The following is a 22054-nucleotide window of genomic DNA, read 5'->3' as shown; positions in this document are numbered from 1 at the left end:
TTAGGTGGGAAGACGGATTACACACTACAGAACATTATTAGATTGTCGTTATCTGTTTGCTTATTAATTGGTTTATTCGGAATCATTGTCAATCATGTCAGAAGTGAATCATAATTAATTTAAATGTATAAAATAAACGGTCTTTTCTAAATACTCAACTACATTTTTGAAAATACCCAGGTTATAGCAACTGTACATGGATCATTATATACAGGAGATCCCCAGGTAATACCGGCTATATATATATCATTATATACAGGAGATCCCCAGGTTATACCAGCTGTACATATATCATTATATACAGGAGATCCCCAGGTTATACCAGCTGTACATATATCATTATATACAGGAGATCCCCAGGTTATACCGGCTGTACATATATCATTATATACAGGAGATCCCCAGGTTATACCGGCTATATATATATCATTATATACAGGAGATCCCCAGGTTATACCAGCTGTACATATATCATTATATACAGGAGATCCCCAGGTTATACCGGCTATATATATATCATTATATACAGGAGATCCCCAGGTTATACCAGCTGTACATATATCATTATATACAGGAGATCCCCAGGTTATACCAGCTGTACATATATCATTATATACAGGAGATCCCCAGGTTATACCGGCTGTACATATATCATTATATACAGGAGATCCCCAGGTTATACCGGCTGTACATATATCATTATATACAGGAGATCCCCAGGTTATACCGGCTGTACATATATCATTATATACAGGAGATCCCCAGGTTATACCGGCTGTACATATATCATTATATACAGGAGATCCCCAGGTTATACCGGCTGTACATATATCATTATATACAGGAGATCCCCAGGTTATACCGGCTGTACATATATCATTATATACAGGAGATCCCCAGGTTATACCGGCTGTACATATATCATTATATGCAGGAGATCCCCAGGTTATACCGGCTGTACATATATCATTATATACAGGAGATCCCCAGGTTATACCAGCTGTACATATATCATTATATACAGGAGATCCCCAGGTTATACCGGCTGTACATATATCATTATATACAGGAGATCCCCAGGTTATACCGGCTGTACATATATCATTATATACAGGAGATCCCCAGGTTATACCAGCTGTACATATATCATTATATACAGGAGATCCCCCGGTTATACCGGCTGTACATATATCATTATATACAGGAGATCCCCCGGTTATACCAGCTGTACAAATATCATTATATACAGGAGATCCACAGGTTATACCAGCTGTACATATATAATTATATACAGGAGATCCCCAGGTTATACCGGCTGTACATATATCATTATATACAGGAGATCCCCAGGTTATACCGGCTGTACATATATCATTATATACAGGAGATCCCCAGGTTATACCGGCTGTACATATATCATTATATACAGGAGATCCCCAGGTTATACCGGCTGTACATATATCATTATATACAGGAGATCCCCAGGTTATACCGGCTGTACATATATCATTATATACAGGAGATCCCCAGGTTATACCGGCTGTACATATATCATTATATACAGGAGATCCCCAGGTTATACCAGCTGTACATATATCATTATATACAGGAGATCCCCAGGTTATACCGGCTGTACATATATCATTATATACAGGAGATCCCCAGGTTATACCAGCTGTACATATATCATTATATACAGGAGATCCCCAGGTTATACCGGCTGTACACATATCACTATATACAGGAGATCCCCAGGTTATACCAGCTGTACAAATATCATTATATACAGGAGATCCACAGTAGAGATGAGCGAACATACTCGTCCGAGCTTGATGCTCGATCGAGCATTAGCGTACTCGTAACTGCTCGTTGCTCGGACGAGTATTTCGCCCGCTCGAGAAAATGGCAGCTCCCGTTTTGCTTTTTGGCGGCCAGAAACAGAGCCAATCACAAGCCAGGAGACTCTGCACTCCACCCAGCATGACGTGGTACTCTTACACGTCGATAGCAGTGGTTGGCTGGCCAGATCAGGTGACCCTGGGATAGACTAGCCCTTGCCTGCGCTGCTCGGATCATTCTCTGTCTGGATGCCGCTAGGGAGAGAGCTGCTGCTGGTCAGGGAAAGCGTTAGGGTGTTCTATTAGCTTACTGTTAGGCAGGAGAGATTCTCCAAGAAGCCAACAGTCCTTCTTAGGGCTACAATAACGTTATCCTTTTTTTTTTTATTTGCTTGTGGCTGGGCTTGCTGGCACTAGTAGTGTGGTAGTAGTACCATATTGTGAGGAATTTGGAGTGAGACTTGCGACCAATGTGTTTTGCGCTTAGTGACGCACATATCCATCGCAAAGACCGAAGTGGGAAAATTTATTAGGGCCCGGGGTTGGATTTCAATTAGGCACAGTCTGCCATTTCCTTTTTTATTTTACGTTTATTTTTTTCATAACTCAGCGTCATCTCATCTGGCATAGTAGTGTGCTTTAATACTTGGCTAGAAAATAGCCATAGGAGAATCCAAACGGCTTACTTATGCCTACAGTAGCGTTATATATATTTGATTTCTGGTTGATCTGCTGGTGGCTGTAGTTGTTGCAGTGCATCTACTAGCAAATTGTGAGCAATTTGGAGTGAGACTTGCGACCACTGTGTTTTGCGCTTAGTGACGCACATATCCATCGCAAAGACCGAAGTGGGAAAATTTATTAGGGCCCGGGGTTGGATTTCAATTAGGCACAGTCTGCCATTTCCTTTTTTATTTTACGTTTATTTTTTTCATAACTCAGCGTCATCTCATCTGGCATAGTAGTGTGCTTTAATACTTGGCTAGAAAATAGCCATAGGAGAATCCAAACGGCTTACTTACGCCTACAGTAGCGTTATATATATTTGATTTCTGGTTGATCTGCTGGTGGCTGTAGTTGTTGCAGTGCATCTACTAGCAAATTGTGAGCAATTTGGAGTGAGACTTGCGACCACTGTGTTTTGCGCTTAGTGACGCACATATCCATCGCAAAGACCGAAGTGGGAAAATTTATTAGGGCCCGGGGTTGGATTTCAATTAGGCACAGTCTGCCATTTCCTTTTTTATTTTACGTTTATTTTTTTCATAACTCAGCGTCATCTCATCTGGCATAGCAGTGTGCTTTCATACTTGGCTAGAAAATAGCCATAGCAATAGGATAGCATCGTTTGGTTTTAAAAACTAAAAAACACACAAAAAAAAAAAAAACACAAAAAAAAGGTAAAAAAAAAATTAAAGTTATAACTCTCATTTTCAAAATGTTTAACCCGAGGGCTAGGGGTAGAGGACGAGGGCGGGGACGTTGGCGTCCAACTACTGCAGGGGTCAGAGGCCGTGGTCCTGGGCGGGGTGAGACACCACCTGCTGATGAGGGAGCAGGGGAACGCCGCAGAGCTACACTCCCTAGGTTCATGTCTGAAGTTACTGGGACTCGTGGTAGAGCACTGTTGAGGCCAGAACAGTGCGAACAGGTGATTTCGTGGATTGCCGACAATGCTTCGTGCAATTTGTCCACCAGTCAGTCTTCCACGCAGTCCACCCATGTCACCGAAATCGGCACTCCTCCAGCTCCTGCACCTCAGCCTCCTCCCCCCCAGTCTGCCCCCTCCCAGCAAAATTTGCCATTTGAACCGGCATACTCTGAGGAACTGTTTTCTGGACCCTTCCCACAGTCACAAACCACTTGTCCGGTTGCTGATGAGCAATTTTCCGATGCCCAGGTTTTCCACCAGTCGCAGTCTGTGGGTGATGATGACCTTGTTGACGTAGTGGAAGAAGTGTGTAAAGAGGTGTCCGACGATGAGGAGACACGGTTGTCAGACAGTGGGGAAGTTGTTGTCAGGGCAGGAAGTCCGAGGGGGGAGCAGACTGAGGGATCGGAGGATGATGAGGTGACAGACCCAAGCTGGGTTGAGAGGCCGGGTGAACACAGTGCTTCTGAGATGGAGGAGAGTCCTCGACCAGAACAGGTTGGAAGAGGCAGTGGTGGGGCCAGACGGAGAGGCAGGGCCAGAGCTGGTGCATCAGCGCCAAATGTGTCAACTAGTGAAGCTCCCGTGGCGAGGGCTCCTGCGGCGAGGGCTAGATTTTCAGAAGTCTGGAGGTTCTTTAAGGAAACACCGGATGACCGACGGACTGTGGTGTGCCACATTTGCCTAACCAGGATCAGCAGGGGTTCCACCACTACTAGCTTAACTACCACCAGTATGCGCAGGCATATGAATGCTAAACACCCCACTCAGTGGCAACAAGCGCGTTCACCTCCGGCCGTGCACACCACTGCTCCTTCCCCTGTGTCAGCTGATAGTCAGCCCCCTGCCCAGGACCCTGCCACAAAAACCCCATCGTCGCCTCCACGATCCTCCACAGCATCCACCAGCGTTCAGCTCTCCATACCCCAGACGCTGGAGCGGAAACGCAAATATAGTGCAACCCACCCGCACGCCCAAGCCCTTAATGTGCACATCTCCAGATTGCTAAGCCTGGAGATGCTGCCCTATAGGCTAGTAGAGACCGAGGCCTTTCGCAGCCTCATGGCGGCGGCCGCCCCTCGGTATTCGGTCCCCAGCCACCACTACTTTTCCCGATGTGCCGTCCCAGCCCTGCACCAGCACGTGTCAGACAACATAATCCGTGCCCTGACCAACGCCGTTTCTGACAAGGTCCACCTGACCACGGACACGTGGACGAGTGCTGCCGGGCAGGGCCACTATATATCGCTGACGGCACATTGGGTTAACTTGGTGAAGGCTGGGACCGAGTCTGACCCTGCGGCTGGTCATATACTGCCGACGCCGAGGATTGCGGGGCCTACCTCGGTCCAGGTGTTTCAGGCCTACTATGCCTCCTCCTCCTCCCACCCCTCCTCCACCTCCTCCTCCAAACGACCATCAGTGGGCATGGCGCCATCAGTCGGTAGCTCTAGGCACAGCAGCAGTGCAGTCGCTAAGCGACAGCAGGCGGTGCTGAAACTGCTGAGCCTAGGCGATAAAAGGCACACCGCCCAAGAACTATTACAGGGCATCACGGCGCAGACTGATCTGTGGCTGGCACCGCTGAACCTGAAGCCAGGCATGGTTGTGTGTGACAACGGCCGTAACCTGGTGGCGGCTCTGCAACTCGGCAGACTGACACATGTGCCATGCCTGGCCCATGTGTTAAATCTGATAGTTCAGCGTTTCCTCAAGACATACCCCAATCTGTCTGATTTGCTCACGAAGGTGCGCCGCATCTGTGCGCATTTCAGGAAGTCCAGCACAGATGCTGCCACTCTCAGGGCAGCGCAGCGCCGCCTCCAACTGCCCGCTCACCGACTGTTGTGCGACATGCCCACGAGGTGGAATTCAACACTGACCATGTTATCCAGAGTTTACCAGCAGCGCCGAGCGATTGTAGACTGCCAGATGTCAACTTCCACCAGAACTGGTAGTCAGGTCAGTCAGCTTCCTCAAGTCTACAATGAGGAGTGGACGTGGATGTCTGATATCTGTCAGGTGCTGAGTAACTTTGAGGAGTCAACACAGATGGTCAGTGGCGATGCCGCCATCATCAGCCTCACCATCCCGCTGCTTGGCCTGTTGAAAAACTCTCTGGTCAGCATGAAGTCGGAAGCTTTGCGCTCCTCACAAGAGACGGGGGAAGAAGATTCCCTTGTTGATAGCCAAAGCACCCTTAGGTCTGTTTCTCAGCGCATATCGGAGGAGGTGGAGGAGGATGAGGAGGAAGAGGAGGAGAATGTTGGCGAGACACAAGAGGGGACCATTGTTGAGTCCTTCACTGTTGAGCGTGTATGGGCAGAAGAAGAGGAGTTGGAGGAGTTGGAGGAGGAGGAAATGGACAGTCAGGCCAGTGAGGGGAGTGAATTCTTACGCGTTGGTACTCTGGCGCATATGGCAGATTTCATGCTAGGCTGCCTATCCCGTGACCCTCGCGTTCAAAGAATTTATTCCAGCACCGATTACTGGGTGTTCACTCTCCTGGACCCACGGTACAAGCAAAATCTTTCCACTCTCATCCCTGGAGAGGAAAGGAGTGTGAGAATGCATGAATACCAGCAGGCCCTGGTGCACAAGCTGAAACAGTATTTCCCTTCTGACAGCGCTAGCGGCAGAGTGCGTAGTTCTGCGGGACAAGTAGCGAGGGAGAGTAGGCGAGCAGGCAGCTTGTCCAGCACTGGCAAGGGTACGCTTTACAAGGCTTTTGCCAGCTTTATGTCACCCCAGCAAGACACTGTCACCTGTCCCCAGTCTCGGCAGAGTAGGGCTGATCTTTACAGAAAGATGGTGAGGGAGTACGTAGGTGACCATACCATCGTCCTAAATGATCACACAGCTCCCTACAACTACTGGGTTTCAAAGCTGGACATGTGGCACGAACTGGCGCTGTACGCCTTGGAGGTTCTTGCCTGCCCTGCCGCTAGCGTCTTGTCCGAGCGGGTTTTCAGTGCAGCTGGTGGCATCATCACCGATAAGCGTACACGCCTGTCGACTGACAGCGCTGACAGGCTGACGCTTATCAAGATGAATAAAGCCTGGATTTCTCCTAATTTCCAATCTCCACCAGGTGAAGGAAGCTCAACCTGAATAATTTATCCACTCCTCCTCCTCCTCCTCATTTTCCTCCTTCTCCTCCTCTTTGTACAGTAAAGCAGAGGAAACTGGCTATTTTTTTACAGGGCCCACTGGCTCTAGCTATAGTACTTTATGCATTTAATTTTTATTGAGGGCCACCGACCCGGTCCTCTGTTTTAAACAATTTTTGGGAGTGCCACATACAGGCACTCAATCTATTCAATTTTTATGGAGGGCCACCTACCTGCTCCTCTGGTTTGAAAACTTTTTTGGACTGCCACATACAGGCACTCAATCTATTCCATTTTTATGGAGGGCCACCTACCTGCTCCTCTGGTTTGAAAACTTTTTTGGACTGCCACATACAGGCACTCAATCTATTCCATTTTTATGGAGGGCCACCTACCTGCTCCTCTGGTTTGAAAACTTTTTTGGACTGCCACATACAGGCACTCAATCTATTCCATTTTTCTGGAGGGCCACCTACCTGCTCCTCTGGTTTGAAAATTTTTTTGGACTGCCACATACAGGCACTCAATCTATTCCATTTTTATGGAGGGCCACCTACCTGCTCCTCTGGTTTGAAAACTTTTTTGGACTGCCACATACAGGCACTCAATCTATTCCATTTTTATGGAGGGCCACCTACCTGCTCCTCTGGTTTGAAAACTTTTTTGGACTGCCACATACAGGCACTCAATCTATTCCATTTTTCTGGAGGGCCACCTACCTGCTCCTCTGGTTTGAAAACTTTTTTGGACTGCCACATACAGGCACTCAATCTATTCCATTTTTATGGAGGGCCACCTACCTGCTCCTCTGGTTTGAAAACTTTTTTGGACTGCCACATACAGGCACTCAATCTATTCCATTTTTATGGAGGGCCACCTACCTGCTCCTCTGGTTTGAAAACTTTTTTGGACTGCCACATACAGGCACTCAATCTATTCCATTTTTCTGGAGGGCCACCTACCTGCTCCTCTGGTTTGAAAACTTTTTTGGACTGCCACATACAGGCACTCAATCTATTCCATTTTTCTGGAGGGCCACCTACCTGCTCCTCTGGTTTGAAAACTTTTTTGGACTGCCACATACAGGCACTATCCAAATTGAATTGTCTCCATAGCAGCCTCCACACGTTGTCTCCATTGCTACCTCCAAAAGTCGTCCATATAGCTGCCTCCATACATCGTCCCTTTATCAAACGAGGTGTGTCAGGCCGAAATTTGGGTTGTTTTCATTGATTCCACATCAAAGTTGTTAACTTTGTCGCCACCCTGCTGTGTTATCCACAAAATACACTGGCAAACTTTTACCATTTACGGATATTATTTCAGCGCTTCTTGCGCATCTGTTTACATTCCCCTCACCCGCCATATCCTAAACTTATAAGAACGCTACTACACTTGATCTTATACAAAAGGTTCTTAGAAGTGCTGTTTGGGGAGTAGCCTAGAGACAGGGGCTTGGATTGGCGAAAGCTCGCCTGGCAGCGGAGCGCCAGCTCCATGCCAAGAACCAACTAACATAGTTTTAACTGCAGCACCTTTAATCTACTACTAGTTCACTGCCTCCATACATGGCCGCCTTATCAAACGTGCTGTGTCAGGAAGAATTTTGGGTTGTTTTCATGGCTTCCACAACAAACTTGTTAACTTTGTCACCACCCTGCTGTGTAATCCTCAAAATATACTGGCAAACTTTTACCATTTACGGATATTATTTCAGCGCTTCTTGCGCATCTGTTTACATTCCCCTCACCCGCCATATTCCAAACTTATAAGAACGCTACTACACTTAACTTGGTGCAGGCTGGGACTGAGTCTGACCCTGGGGCTGGTCATATACTGCCGACGCAGAGGATTGCGGGGGCCTACCTCGGTCCAGGTGTTTCAGGCCTACTATGCCTCCTCCTCCTCCCACCCCTCCTCCACCTCCTCCTCCGAATTACCATCCGTGGGCATGGCGCCATCAGTCGGTAGCTCTAGGCACAGCAGCAGTGCCGTCGCTAAGCGACAGCAGGCGGTGCTCAAACTGCTGAGCCTAGGTGATAAAAGACACACCGCCCAAGAGCTATTACAGGGCATTCCGCATCAAACTTGTTAACTTTGTCGCCACCCTGCTGTGTAAGCCACAAAATATACTGGAAAACTTTTTTCATTTACGGATATTATTTCAGCGCTTCTTGCGCAGATGTTTACATTCCCCTCACCCGCCATATCCCAAACTTATAAGAACGCTACTACACTTGATCTTATACAAAAGGTTCTTAGAAGTGCTGTTTGGGGAGTAGCCTAGAGACAGGGGCTTGGATTGGCAAAAGCTCGCCTGGCAGCGGAGCGCCAGCTCCATGCCAAGATCCAACTAACATAGTTTTAACTGCAGCACCTTTAATCTACTACTAGTTCACTGCCTCCATACATGGTCCCCTTATCAAACGAGCTGTGTCAGGCAGAATTTTGGATTGTTTTCATGGCTTCCATGTTAACTTTGTCGCCACCCTGCTGTGTAATCCACAAAATATACTGGCAAACTTTTATCATGTACCGATATTATTTGAGCGCTTCTTGCTCACCTCCTTTGGTTCCTCTCTGCCACCCATTGGTTTGAAGCCTGAGTCCATTTAGGGTATGTCGCCATGACACTCTCTAGCCTGCTGCCGCTGCCTCTGCATGCCGTCCCCTATAGTGTCAGGGTCAATTATTGGATGTTTTAGATGCTATCTAGCCTCATTCGGTCACTCTGTCATGGCCATGCTGTTGCCCATAATTTTGGCATAATGATGCGATTAAGCAGCCTCAGAGGCATCCATGCATGCTGCCCCTGCTGTTTCCTGTCCATTTCCGTGGTGTTTCCATCCTTTTCTGAGGTTCCCAGGTGTTTGGCCAAGCTTCCCTGTGCAGAGCCTTGGTCCCCTCGAAAAATGCTTGAGTCTCCCATTGACTTCAATGGGGCTCGTTACTCGAAACGAGCACTCGAGCATCGGGAAAAGTTCGTCTCGAATAACGAGTACCCGAGCATTTTAGTGCTCGCTCATCTCTAATCCGCAGGTTATACCAGCTGTACATATATCATTATATACAGGAGATGCCCAGGTTATACCGGCTGTACATATATCATTATATACAGGAGATCCCCAGGTTATACCGGCTGTACATATATCATTATATACAGGAGATCCCCAGGTTATACCGGCTGTACATATATCATTATATACAGGAGATCCCCAGGTTATACCGGCTGTACATATATCACTATATACAGGAGATCCCCAGGTTATACCGGCTGTACATATATCATTATATACAGGAGATCCCCAGGTTATACCGGCTGTACATATATCATTATATATAGGAGATCCCCAGGTTATACCAGCTGTACATATATCATTATATACAGGAGATCCCCAGGTTATACCGGCTGTACATATATCATTATATACAGGGGATCCCCAGGTTATACCGGCTGTACATATATCATTATATACAGGAGATCCCCAGGTTATACCGGCTGTACATATATCATTATATACAGGAGATCCCCAGGTTATACCAGCTGTACATATATCATTTTATACAGGAGATCCCCAGGTTATACCGGCTGTACATATATCATTATATACAGGGGATCCCCAGGTTATACCGGCTGTACATATATCATTATATACAGGAGATCCCCAGGTTATACCGGCTGTACATATATCATTATATACAGAAGATCCTCAGGTTATACCAGCTGTACATATATCATTATATACAGGATATCCCCAGGTTATACCAGCTGTACATATATCATTTTATACAGGAGATCCCCAGGTTATACCGGCTGTACATATATCATTATATACAGGGGATCCCCAGGTTATACCGTCTGTACATATATCACTATATACAGGAGATCCCCAGGTTATACCAGCTGTACATATATCATTATATACAGGAGATCCCCAGGTTATACCGGCTGTACATATATCATTATATACAGGAGATATACAGATATAACATATAAACGATGTACAGTATGGGTTGATGGAGGTGGTGGAAAGTGAATAATTGTAGCCAAAATTCTATTACTCCTGTATAAAGGTACAAGCGCTGGACCACAAACAGGAAGTCACATTTAGGTGTGGCTTGTGTGGAAACAGTGACCCAAATACAACATTCCTCTCAACTACATATAACCCAGACTATTATCAACTACTTCCTGTGTATAACTGTCACAGAAGGGGAGGAGTTTTTGGTTGACTCATTTGTTTTTTGTAGATAAAAATTGTAGTCTTTCAGAATCTGTAGAAAGTCCACAGCAGTTTACATTAGGTTACAATTAGGACTCTAAGATACCTACAACTCATGAAAAACTTCGGTTTGTGCCATGGGACAGGATGTCTGTTTTTTGTCTAGATGGATTCTTAAAGGACATCTACCACCTGAAACAAGGATTGCAGACCAAGCACACGGGCCATACATAAAAATGATGCAAATGAGCCTCAGTGGCATCATTTTTACACTCATAGACCTGTCTACGCATTCATGCATTAATACACACATACATTATATACAGCATACATGCACACACGCATCTAGTATATACAGCATATACACACGCATCCAGTATATACACAACACACACATATCCAGTATATACACAACACACACACATCCAGTATATACACAACACACACACATCCAGTATATACACAACCATCACATGTATACACACACATCCAGTATATACACACACAACATACACACAACCATCACATATATACACACACATCCAGTATATACACACACAACATACACACATATACACACACATCCAGTATATACACGCACAACATACACACATATATACACACACATCCAGTATATACACGCACAACATACACACATATACACACACATCCAGTATATAAACGCACAACATACACACATATACACACACATCCAGTATATACACGCACAACATACACACATATACACACACATCCAGTATATACACACACAACATACACACATATATACACACACATCTAGTATACACACACAACATACACACATATATACACACACATCCAGTATATACACACACAACATACACACATATATACACACTAGAGATGAGCGAGTATACTCGTCCGAGCTTGATGCTCGTTCGAGTATTAAGGTGCTCGAAACGGCTCGTTGCTCGGACGAGTATTTCCCCTGCTCGAGATCGAGCATTTAATTAAAAAAACAGTGAAGAACAGTGAAGAATAGAATAAAAACAGTGAACACAGGTTCATTTAAGTGAAAAAGACAGTGAAGAACACAGTGAAGAATAGATTACAGATGTTCGGCACATCTGCTTACTTGTCGGGAGATACGCGCGGAACGGCAGCAGGGAGACATCGGGCAGAGCACGGGGGAGACATCGGGCAGAGCACGGGGGAGACATCGGGCAGAGCACGGGGGAGACATAGGGCAGAGCACGGGGGAGACATCGGGCAGAGCCCGGGGGAGACATCGGGCAGAGCACGGGGGAGACATCGGGCAGAGCCCGGGGGAGACATCGGGCAGAGCCCGGGGGAGACATCGGGCAGAGCCCGGGGGAGACATCGGGCAGAGCCCGGGGGAGACATCGGGCAGAGCCCGGGGGAGACATCGGGCAGAGCCCGGGGGAGACATCGGGCAGAGCCCGGGGGAGACATCGGGCAGAGCCCGGGGGAGACATCGGGCAGAGCCCGGGGGAGACATCGGGCAGAGCCCGGGGGAGACATCGGGCAGAGCCCGGGGGAGACATCGGGCAGAGCCCGGGGGAGACTTCAGTGGAAGAAGAGGAGCGGATCCCGGGACAGCGTATCACCCCGACAAGTAAGCAGATGTGCAGAACATCTGTAATCTATTCTTCACTGTGTTTTTCACTTAAATGATCCTGTGTTCATTGTTTTTATTCTATTCTTCACTGTTCTTCACATCTGCTAACTTGTCGGGAGATAATATACACGCGGAACAGTGAAGAATAGATTGCAGATGTTTGCATACATCTGCTAACTTATCAGAAGACATTCTATTTCAATTAAATAACACATTTTATTCCCGAACCATGGTCCCTTGGAAAAATGCTCGGGTCTCCCATTGACTTCAATGGGGCTCGTTATTCGAGACGAGCACTCGAGCATCTGGAAAAGTTCGTCTCGAATAACGAGCACCCGAGCATTTTAGTGCTCGCTCATCTCTAATACACACACATCCAGTATATACACACACAACATACACACATATATACACACACATATACACACATATATACACACATATATACACACACACATCCAGTATACACACACACACATCCAGTATATACACACACAACATACACACAATTACAAGTGTTTACTCACCCATCTTCAGCTCAGATGTCACTCGGTCGGGAAGGATGGACAGGTCTGTCAGACGCACGGGCCGGACCAGGCAGCGGGTGAGGCGCGCGGGCTGGGCCAGACAGGGCAGCGTGTGAGGCATGGGCTGGACCAGACAATCCAGCGGGTGAGGCGCCGGCCAGGTCAGACTAAGCAGCGGGCGAGGCGCGCAGGCTGTACCGGACTAGGCAGCACGTGAGGCGCGCACAGGAAGTGAAGTGAGCGGGGCCGGCCGGCCGATCTTCTGAAGCAGCAATCAGGGGAGGTACAGGGACAAGCAGTGAATTATACTTTGCTAATGATGTGCCCCCGGGCCCATCCCACTATCTTTCCGCCTACCTCATATGAGGCCTGCAGTCAGGGGCGGTAATGGGATGGGCCCGGAGGCATGTCATTAATACAGTATAATTCTACAGTTCATTAAATCACCGTTTTGGCTTCCTGCCAGAGGCAGGAAGCAACTTAATAAAGGTATACTTTCCCCGTCCATCACGGGCCCCCCTGCGCCCGGGCCCCGTAGCAAGCGCTACGGCTGCTACGGTGGTTGTTACGCCACTGGGCAGGTACTATGAGGTACTATGGCAGGTACTATGAGGTACTGTACTATGGCAGGTACTATGAGGTACTATGGCAGGTACTATGAGGCTCTATGGCAGGTACGAGGTACTATGGCAGGTACTATGAGGTACTATGGCAGGTACTATGAGGTTCTATGGCAGGTACTATGAGGTACTATGGCAGGTACTATGAGGTTTTATGGCAGGTACTATGAGGTACTATGGCAGGTACTATGAGGTACTATGGCAGGTACTATGAGGTACTATGGCAGGTACTATGAGGTACTACGAGGTACTATGGCACTATCATATTCTGTTGACCTACCCAACAAAGGTAGTACAGGTGTAAAGATTGTACATGCTTCTAAAAAATCTGATCTGATTATAGTTTTTGAATTCATCTAACTAATTTTACCGAAGCTCAGATGGGCCACATGAAATAAATGTGGAACCCAGATCCCATGGCCCTGGTGAAATCTGATGACAAGTTTTGGGAGCCAGCTTGGTTCCCTTTTCTTATGGTGTCTGGCCAGAAATAATAAAATCAAAGACTCTTGTTATAACAAGTGATAAAAAAGTCATCAATAAAAAAAAAAAACAATTTATCATTCAATGAAAGACCCTATTTTGCACTTGATCCGTTTCTTGCCACCTGCCCGACAACAACGTGTGAGCAGCGCTCAAGCCGGCAAAGTCCATAACGATTGACTATCCAGCGTGGGCGGTCGGATCGCTCACGGCACATTGCACACATGGAGCATACACAGTGATGTGACCGGTAACTGGTTAGCTAACATCCAAAGTCGTGTGCGTGAGGCCTCCCAAATACAAAAAGGTCAGGATATGGCAAAGCAATCTTTGCTCAGAGCTGAATATATAAATGTATATACGTTAAAACAAAGAAGAAACAATGGGGGGGGGGGGGGCATTGATAATGACTAGTAGGGAAGAGTTGACCCGACAAAGAACTTGAAAAGTATTTTCAGGTTGGACCTAGAAGAATTTTTGGATGGTATTACTTTCCCACAGTTAGCAGAGACCCAAATTAAGACACTTGAAATGGACATCACTATCCAAAAAAATAAATGATTCCCTGGAATCTTTTTCGGGGGATTCGGCACCAGGCCTAGATGGTCTTCCATTTTCTTTTTATAAAGAGCATAGAGAGGTGTTTGAGTGATGGTCTGATAACTTCGTCAATGTCAGAAAAGTATCTTCCGGTTGGGTTCATATGTGGTAATCCAAGTGTACTTCTCCAAAATGAAGCTGATATTTTGGGAATGATTGTCCCTCCTGGAAGCATCTAAAGGTGTTATGCCTAGAAGAAGTTTGGAGTTTTGTCTTGAGGACCCAAACTGTCAAATCAGTCAACACCAATGACTAGTACTGGTGTACAAGGTTGAAATTTCTGACACACAGCCAAGAATGGTGACTTTTTCCACCTCATGTGACCTCCGTGCCATGAGGGTGGACCAGGGGTGAAGAGTGGGATGTTATAGATCCCTTGCCCGGTCACTGACGAGAAAAAGTGTAGCAGGATGGGGGGCATCTGAAGGCCAGAAAAATTGCTACACTCATGTTTCAGGATATGTTATTCAACCATGTGGTGTTTTTTATGTGTCCTACTACGTAGGGGTATTGCATAAATCCTGCTTCCCAATATTATGTGCAGAGAAGACATAGTAAAAGTAAAATGTGCCCCTTTGGGAGTTTTCTAGCAGAGAAGCCACATAAATATCGCCATCCCCAGCAAGTTTGAAGTTACTACAGTCTCCACCGGAAAGACTATAGCAGAAATCTCCTCCAGTCTAGACCTGGTCTGAGGTCCAAACTGGCAAAGATTATGCCCAATCTGCTATCCTCTTAGTAGATACCAGTGCCGGAGCGGCGGCAGGGGGAATTTAAAGACTGGTGTTTAAAATACAGGTCTTTACAAATTCCCACCATTGTCTTTTCTGTCTTGGTCAAGACTTCTCATAAGTAAGAAAAACCACAGGTTTAAAAGCAATAGCGTGTGGTCTGATGACAAGTTACTCCCCGTATGTATCTATATAGGAAGTTATAGGTCAGGCTACCAGTGGTGTCAATGCATGTTGTACAGTATATTGTCCTTGCGTTGGGACAGAGAAGGACCATTACACAGCTGCAGGCACCATGTCCGCCCGGGTACTCTTTATCCTAATCTGTAAGTACCTGATTATTCTACATCTCATCATTAGCTTTATTGTGGCCATTAATATATATTATATGCAATATAAAGGTCCAGAGAAGTTTCTTTAGCACCTCCACTCCTGCAGGTTTACGTCTCATGTGCAGGTGAGCGAATCATTCGAGATTCACTGCACTGAAGCGTCACTGCATCAGTTTTCAGTAAGAATCGAAGTGTGAATCAAATCTGTGTGAATCAATGTTACATTAAGTTCTGGAAATTAGAATACCCCCCCCCCCCCCCCTAGTCTTCTAAAAAATGTTTTTTTGTCATAAAAAAGAAACTTTCTTGTATAGGAAATTTTTACACTTTCAGTTTTCACTAAAACATTACAAATGGAAGCCTAAAGCACCATGTGCAAATGGATACTAACAGAAAGTCCATTGAACTTTAATGAACCTTAGAACCGATCCGTTCGACTTTGGTCCCCTACTTAGGAAGACCCAACGACCCTTAGTTACAAAGGGACCTCTGGATGTTGGACGTCACCAAGCTCTCGGCACCTATCGCACGTGCGCAGATACTAACTCTCACACAGCCGGCCGGCGATAGGTGCCGAGAGCTTGGTGAACTCATGGCTCTCGGCACCTGACGGAGGACGGCTACAATGAAGGAGGCGGGAATAATTAAAGATCGGAAGTAGAGATGAGCGAGCACTAAAATGCTCGGGTACTCGTTATTCGAGACGAACTTTTCCCGATGCTCGAGTGCTCGTCTCGAATAACGAGCCCCATTGAAGTCAATGGGAGACTCGAGCATTTTTCAAGGGGACCAAGGCTCTGCACAGGGAAGCTTGGCCAAACACCTGGGAACCGCAGAAAAGGATGGAAACACCACGGAAATGGACAGGAAACAGCAGGGGCAGCATGCATGGATGCCTCTGAGGCTGCTTAATCGCACCATTATGCCAAAATTATGGGCAACAGCATGGCCATGACAGAGTGACAGAATGAAGCTAGATAGCATCTAAAACATCCAATAATTGACCCTGACACTATAGGGGACGGCATGCAGAGGCAGCGGCAGCAGCGGCAGGCTAGAGAGTGGCATGGCGACATACTCTAAATGGACTCAGGCTTCAAACCAATGGGTGGCAGAGAGGAACCAAAGGAGGTGAGCAAGAAGCGCTCAAATAATATCGGTACATGATAAAAGTTTGCCAGTATATTTTGTGGATTACACAGCAGGGTGGCGACAAAGTTAACATGGAAGCCATGAAAACAACCCAAAATTCTGCCTGACACAGCTCGTTTGATAAGGGGACCATGTATGGAGGCAGTGAACTAGTAGTAGATTAAAGGTGCTGCAGTTAAAACTATGTTAGTTGGATCTTGGCATGGAGCTGGCGCTCCGCTGCCAGGCGAGCTTTCGCCAATCCAAGCCCCTGTCTCTAGGCTACTCCCCAAACAGCACTTCTAAGAACCTTTAGTATAAGATCAAGTGTAGTAGCGTTCTTATAAGTTTGGGATATGGCGGGTGAGGGGAATGTAAACAGATGCGCAAGAAGCGCATGATGCGCATGGAGCTGGCGCTCCGCTGCCAGGTGAGCTTTCGCCAATCCAAGCCCCTGTCTCTAGGCTACTCCCCAAACAGCACTTCTAAGAACCTTTTGTATAAGATCAAGTGTAGTAGCGTTCTTATAAGTTTAGGATATGGCGGGTGAGGGGAATGTAAACAGATGCGCAAGAAGCGCTGAAATAATATCGGTAAATAATAAAAGTTTGCAAGTATATTTTGTGGATTACACAGCAGGGTGGCGACAAAGTTAACAAGTTTGATGTGGAATGCCCTGTAATAGCTCTTGGGCGGTGTGCCTTTTATCGCCTAGGCTCAGCAGTTTGAGCACCGCCTGCTGTCGCTTAGCGATGGCACTGCTGCTGTGCCTAGAGCTACCGACTGATGGCGCCATGGCCACGGATGGTAATTCGGAGGAGGAGGAGGTGGAGGAGAGGTGGAGGAGGGGTGGGAGGAGGAGGAGGTATACTAGACCTTTGAGACCTGGACCGAGGTAGGCCCCGCAATTCTCTGCGTCGGCAGTATATGACCAGCCCCAGGGTCAGACTCGGTCCCAGCCTGCACCAAGTTAAGTGTAGTAGCGTTCTTATAAGTTTGGGATATGGCGGGTGAGGGGAATGTAAACAGATGCGCAAGAAGCGCATGATGCGCATGGAGCTGGCGCTCCGCTGCCAGGCGAGCTTTCGCCAATCCAAGCCCCTGTCTCTAGGCTACTCCCCAAACAGCACTTCTAAGAACCTTTTGTATAAGATCAAGAGTAGTAGCGTTCTTATAAGTTTAGGATATGCCGGGTGAGGGGAAAGTAAACAGATGCGCAAGAAGCGCTGAAATAATATTGGTAAATGATAAAAGTTTGCCAGTATATTTTGTGGATAACACAGCAGGGTGGCGACAAAGTTAACAACTTTGATGTGGAATCCATGAAAACAACCCAAATTTCTGCCTGACACACCTCGTTTGATAAGGGGACGATGTATGGAGGCAGCTATATGGACGACTTTTGGAGGTAGCAATGGAGACAACGTGTGGAGGCTGCTATGGAGACAATTTAATTTGGATAGTGCCTGTATGTGGCAGTGCAAAAAAGTTTTCAAACCAGAGGAGCAGGTAGGTGGCCCTCCAGAAAAATGAAATAGATTGAGTGCCTGTATGTGGCAGTCCAAAAAAGTTTTCAAACCAGAGGAGCGGGTAGGTGGCCCTCCAGAAAAATGAAATAGATTGAGTGCCTGTATGTGGCAGTCCAAAAAAGTTTTCAAACCAGAGGAGCAGGTAGGTGGCCCTCCAGTAAAATGGAATAGATTGAGTGCCTGTATGTGGCAGTCCAAAAAAGTTTTCAAACCAGAGGAGCGGGTAGGTGGCCCTCCAGAAAAATTGAATAGATTGAGTGCCTGTATGTGGCAGTCCAAAAAACTTTTCAAACCAGAGGAGCAGGTAGGTGGCCCTCCAGTAAAATGGAATAGATTGAGTGCCTGTATGTGGCAGTCCAAAAAAGTTTTCAAACCAGAGGAGCAGGTAGGTGGCCCTCCAGAAAAATTGAATAGATTGAGTGCCTGTATGTGGCACTCCCAAAAATTGTTTAAAACAGAGGACCGGGTAGGTGGCCCTCCAGAAAAATTAAATGCATAAAGTACTATAGCTAGAGCCAGTGGGCCCTGTCAAAAAATAGCCAGTTTCCTCTGCTTTACTGTACAAAGAGGAGGAGAAGGAGGAAAATGAGGAGGAGTGGATACATTATTCAGGTTGAGCTTCCTTCACCTGGTGGAGATTGGAAATTATGAGAAATCCAGGCTTTATTCATCTTAATAAGCGTCAGCCTGTCAGCGCTGTCAGTCGACAGGCGTGTACGCTTATCGGTGATGATGCCACCAGCTGCACTGAAAACCCGCTCGGACAAGACGCTAGCGGCAGGGCAGGCAAGAACCTCCAAGGCGTACAGCGCCAGTTCGTGCCAAATGTCCAGCTTTGAAACCCAGTAGTTGTAGGGAGCTGTGTGATCATTTAGGACGATGGTATGGTCAGCTACGTACTCCCTCACCATCTTTCTGTAAAGATCAGCCCTACTCTGCCGAGACTGGGGACAGGTGACAGTGTCTTGCTGGGGTGACATAAAGCTGGCAAAAGCCTTGTAAAGCGTACCCTTGCCAGTGCTGGACAAGCTGCCTGCTCGCCTACTCTCCCTCGCTACTTGTCCCGCAGAACTACGCACTCTGCCGCTAGCGCTGTCAGAAGGGAAATACAGTTTCAGCTTGTGAACCAGGGCCTGCTGGTATTCATGCATTCTCACACTCCTTTCCTCTGCAGGGATGAGAGTGGAAAGATTTTGCTTGTACCGTGGGTCCAGGAGAGTGAACACCCAGTAATCGGTGCTGGAATAAATTCTTTGAACGCGAGGGTCACGGGATAGGCAGCCTAGCATGAAATCTGCCATATGCGCCAGAGTACCAACGCGTAAGAATTCACTCCCCTCACTGGCCTGACTGTCCATTTCCTCCTCCTCCAACTCCTCCAACTCCTCTTCTTCTGCCCATACACGCTGAACAGTGAAGGACTCAACAATGGTCCCCTCTTGTGTCTCGCCAACATTCTCCTCCTCTTCCTCCTCATCCTCCTCCACCTCCACCTCCTCCGATATGCGCTGAGAAACAGACCTAAGGGTGCTTTGGCTATCAACAAGGGAATCTTCTTCCCCCGTCTCTTGTGACGAGCGCAAAGCTTCCGACTTCATGCTGATCAGAGAGTTTTTCAACAGGCCAAGCAGCGGGATGGTGAGGCTGATGATGGCGGCATCGCCACTGACCATCTGTGTTGACTCCTCAAAGTTACTCAGCACCTGACAGATATCAGACATCCACGTCCACTCCTCATTGTAGACTTGAGGAAGCTGACTGACCTGACTACCAGTTCTGGTGGAAGTTGACATCTGGCAGTCTACAATGGCTCGGCGCTGCTGGTAAACTCTGGATAACATGGTCAGTGTTGAATTCCACCTCGTGGGCACGTCGCACAACAGTCGGTGAGCGGGCAGTTGGAGGCGGCGCTGCGCTGCCCTGAGAGTGGCAGCATCTGTGCTGGACTTCCTGAAATGCGCACAGATGCGGCGCACCTTCGTGAGCAAATCTGACAGATTGGGGTATGTCTTGAGGAAACGCTGAACTATCAGATTTAACACATGGGCCAGGCATGGCACATGTGTCAGTCTGCCGAGTTGCAGAGCCGCCACCAGGTTACGGCCGTTGTCACACACAACCATGCCTGGCTTCAGGTTCAGCGGTGCCAGCCACAGATCAGTCTGCGCCGTGATGCCCTGTAATAGCTCTTGGGCGGTGTGCCTTTTATCGCCTAGGCTCAGCAGTTTGAGCACCGCCTGCTGTCGCTTAGCAACGGCACTGCTGCTGTGCCTAGAGCTACCGACTGATGGCGCCGTGCCCACGGATGGTAGTTCGGAGGAGGAGGTGGAGGAGGGGTGGGAGGAGGAGGAGGCATAGTAGGCCTGAAACACCTGGACCGAGGTAGGCCCCGCAATCCTCGGCGTCGGCAGTATATGACCAGCCCCAGGGTCAGACTCGGTCCCAGCCTCCACCAAGTTAACCCAATGTGCCGTCAGCGATATATAGTGGCCCTGCCCGGCAGCACTCGTCCACGTGTCCGTGGTCAGGTGGACCTTGTCAGAAATGGCGTTGGTCAGGGCACGGATGATGTTGTCTGACACGTGCTGGTTCAGGGCTGGGACGGCACATCGGGAAAAGTAGTGGCGGCTGGGGACCGAATACCGAGGGGCGGCCGCCGCCATGAGGTTGCGAAAGGCCTCGGTCTCTACTAGCCTATAGGGCAGCATCTCCAGGCTAAGCAATCTGGAGATGTGCACATTAAGGGCTTGGGCGTGCGGGTGGGTTGCACTATATTTGCGTTTCCGCTCCAGCGTCTGGGGTATGGAGAGCTGAACGCTGGTGGATGCTGTGGAGGATCGTGGAGGCGACGATGGGGTTTTTGTGGCAGGGTCCTGGGCAGGGGGCTGACTATCAGCTGACACAGGGGAAGGAGCAGTGGTGTGCACGGCCGGAGGTGAACGCACTTGTTGCCACTGAGGGGGGTGTTTAGCATTCATATGCCTGCGCATACTGGTGGTAGTTAAGCTATTAGTGGTGGAACCCCTGCTGATCCTGGTTTGGCAAATGTGGCACACCACAGTCTGTCGGTCATCCGGTGTTTCCTTAAAGAACCTCCAGACTTCTGAAAATCTAGCCCTCGCCGCAGGAGCCCTCGCCACGGGAGCTTCACTAGTTGACACATTTGGCGCTGATGCACCAGCTCTGGCCCTGCCTCTCCGTCTGGCCCCACCACTGCCTCTTCCAACCTGTTCTGGTCGAGGACTCTCCTCCGTCTCAGAAGCACTGTGTTCACCCGGCCTCTCAACCCAGCTTGGGTCTGTCACCTCATCATCCTCCGATCCCTCAGTCTGCTCCCCCCTCGGACTTCCTGCCCTGACAACAACTTCACCACTGTCTGACAACCGTGTCTCCTCATCGTCGGACACCTCTTTACACACTTCTTCCAGTACGTCAACAAGGTCATCATCACCCACAGACTGCGACTGGTGGAAAACCTGGGCATCGGAAAATTGCTCATCAGCAACCGGACAAGTGGTTTGTGACTGTGGGAAGGGTCCAGAAAACAGTTCCTCAGAGTATGCCGGTTCAAATGGCAAATTTTGCTGGGAGGGGGCAGACTGGGGGGGAGGAGGCTGAGGTGCAGGAGCTGGAGGAGTGCAGATTTCGGTGACATGGG

General features: G+C 47.9%; 1 protein-coding gene across 1 annotated transcript in view; it reads left to right on the top strand.

Moving 5' to 3' along the window:
* Positions 1 to 22054, top strand: part of LOC140069988 (hemicentin-1-like) — an 85409-nt gene that overhangs the window by 4280 nt on the left and 59075 nt on the right. Inside the window, exon 4 of the mRNA XM_072116321.1 lies at positions 5 to 103. Coding sequence (XP_071972422.1) covers positions 5 to 103 — 99 coding nt within the window. The remainder of the gene's footprint in view (positions 1 to 4; positions 104 to 22054) is intronic.

This window comes from Engystomops pustulosus, chromosome 7 (genome assembly GCF_040894005.1).
Source record: "Engystomops pustulosus chromosome 7, aEngPut4.maternal, whole genome shotgun sequence".
Lineage (NCBI taxonomy): Eukaryota > Metazoa > Chordata > Amphibia > Anura > Leptodactylidae > Engystomops > Engystomops pustulosus.
Note: the sequence above shows the minus strand (reverse complement) of the source record. Positions and strands in the feature narration are given on the sequence as shown.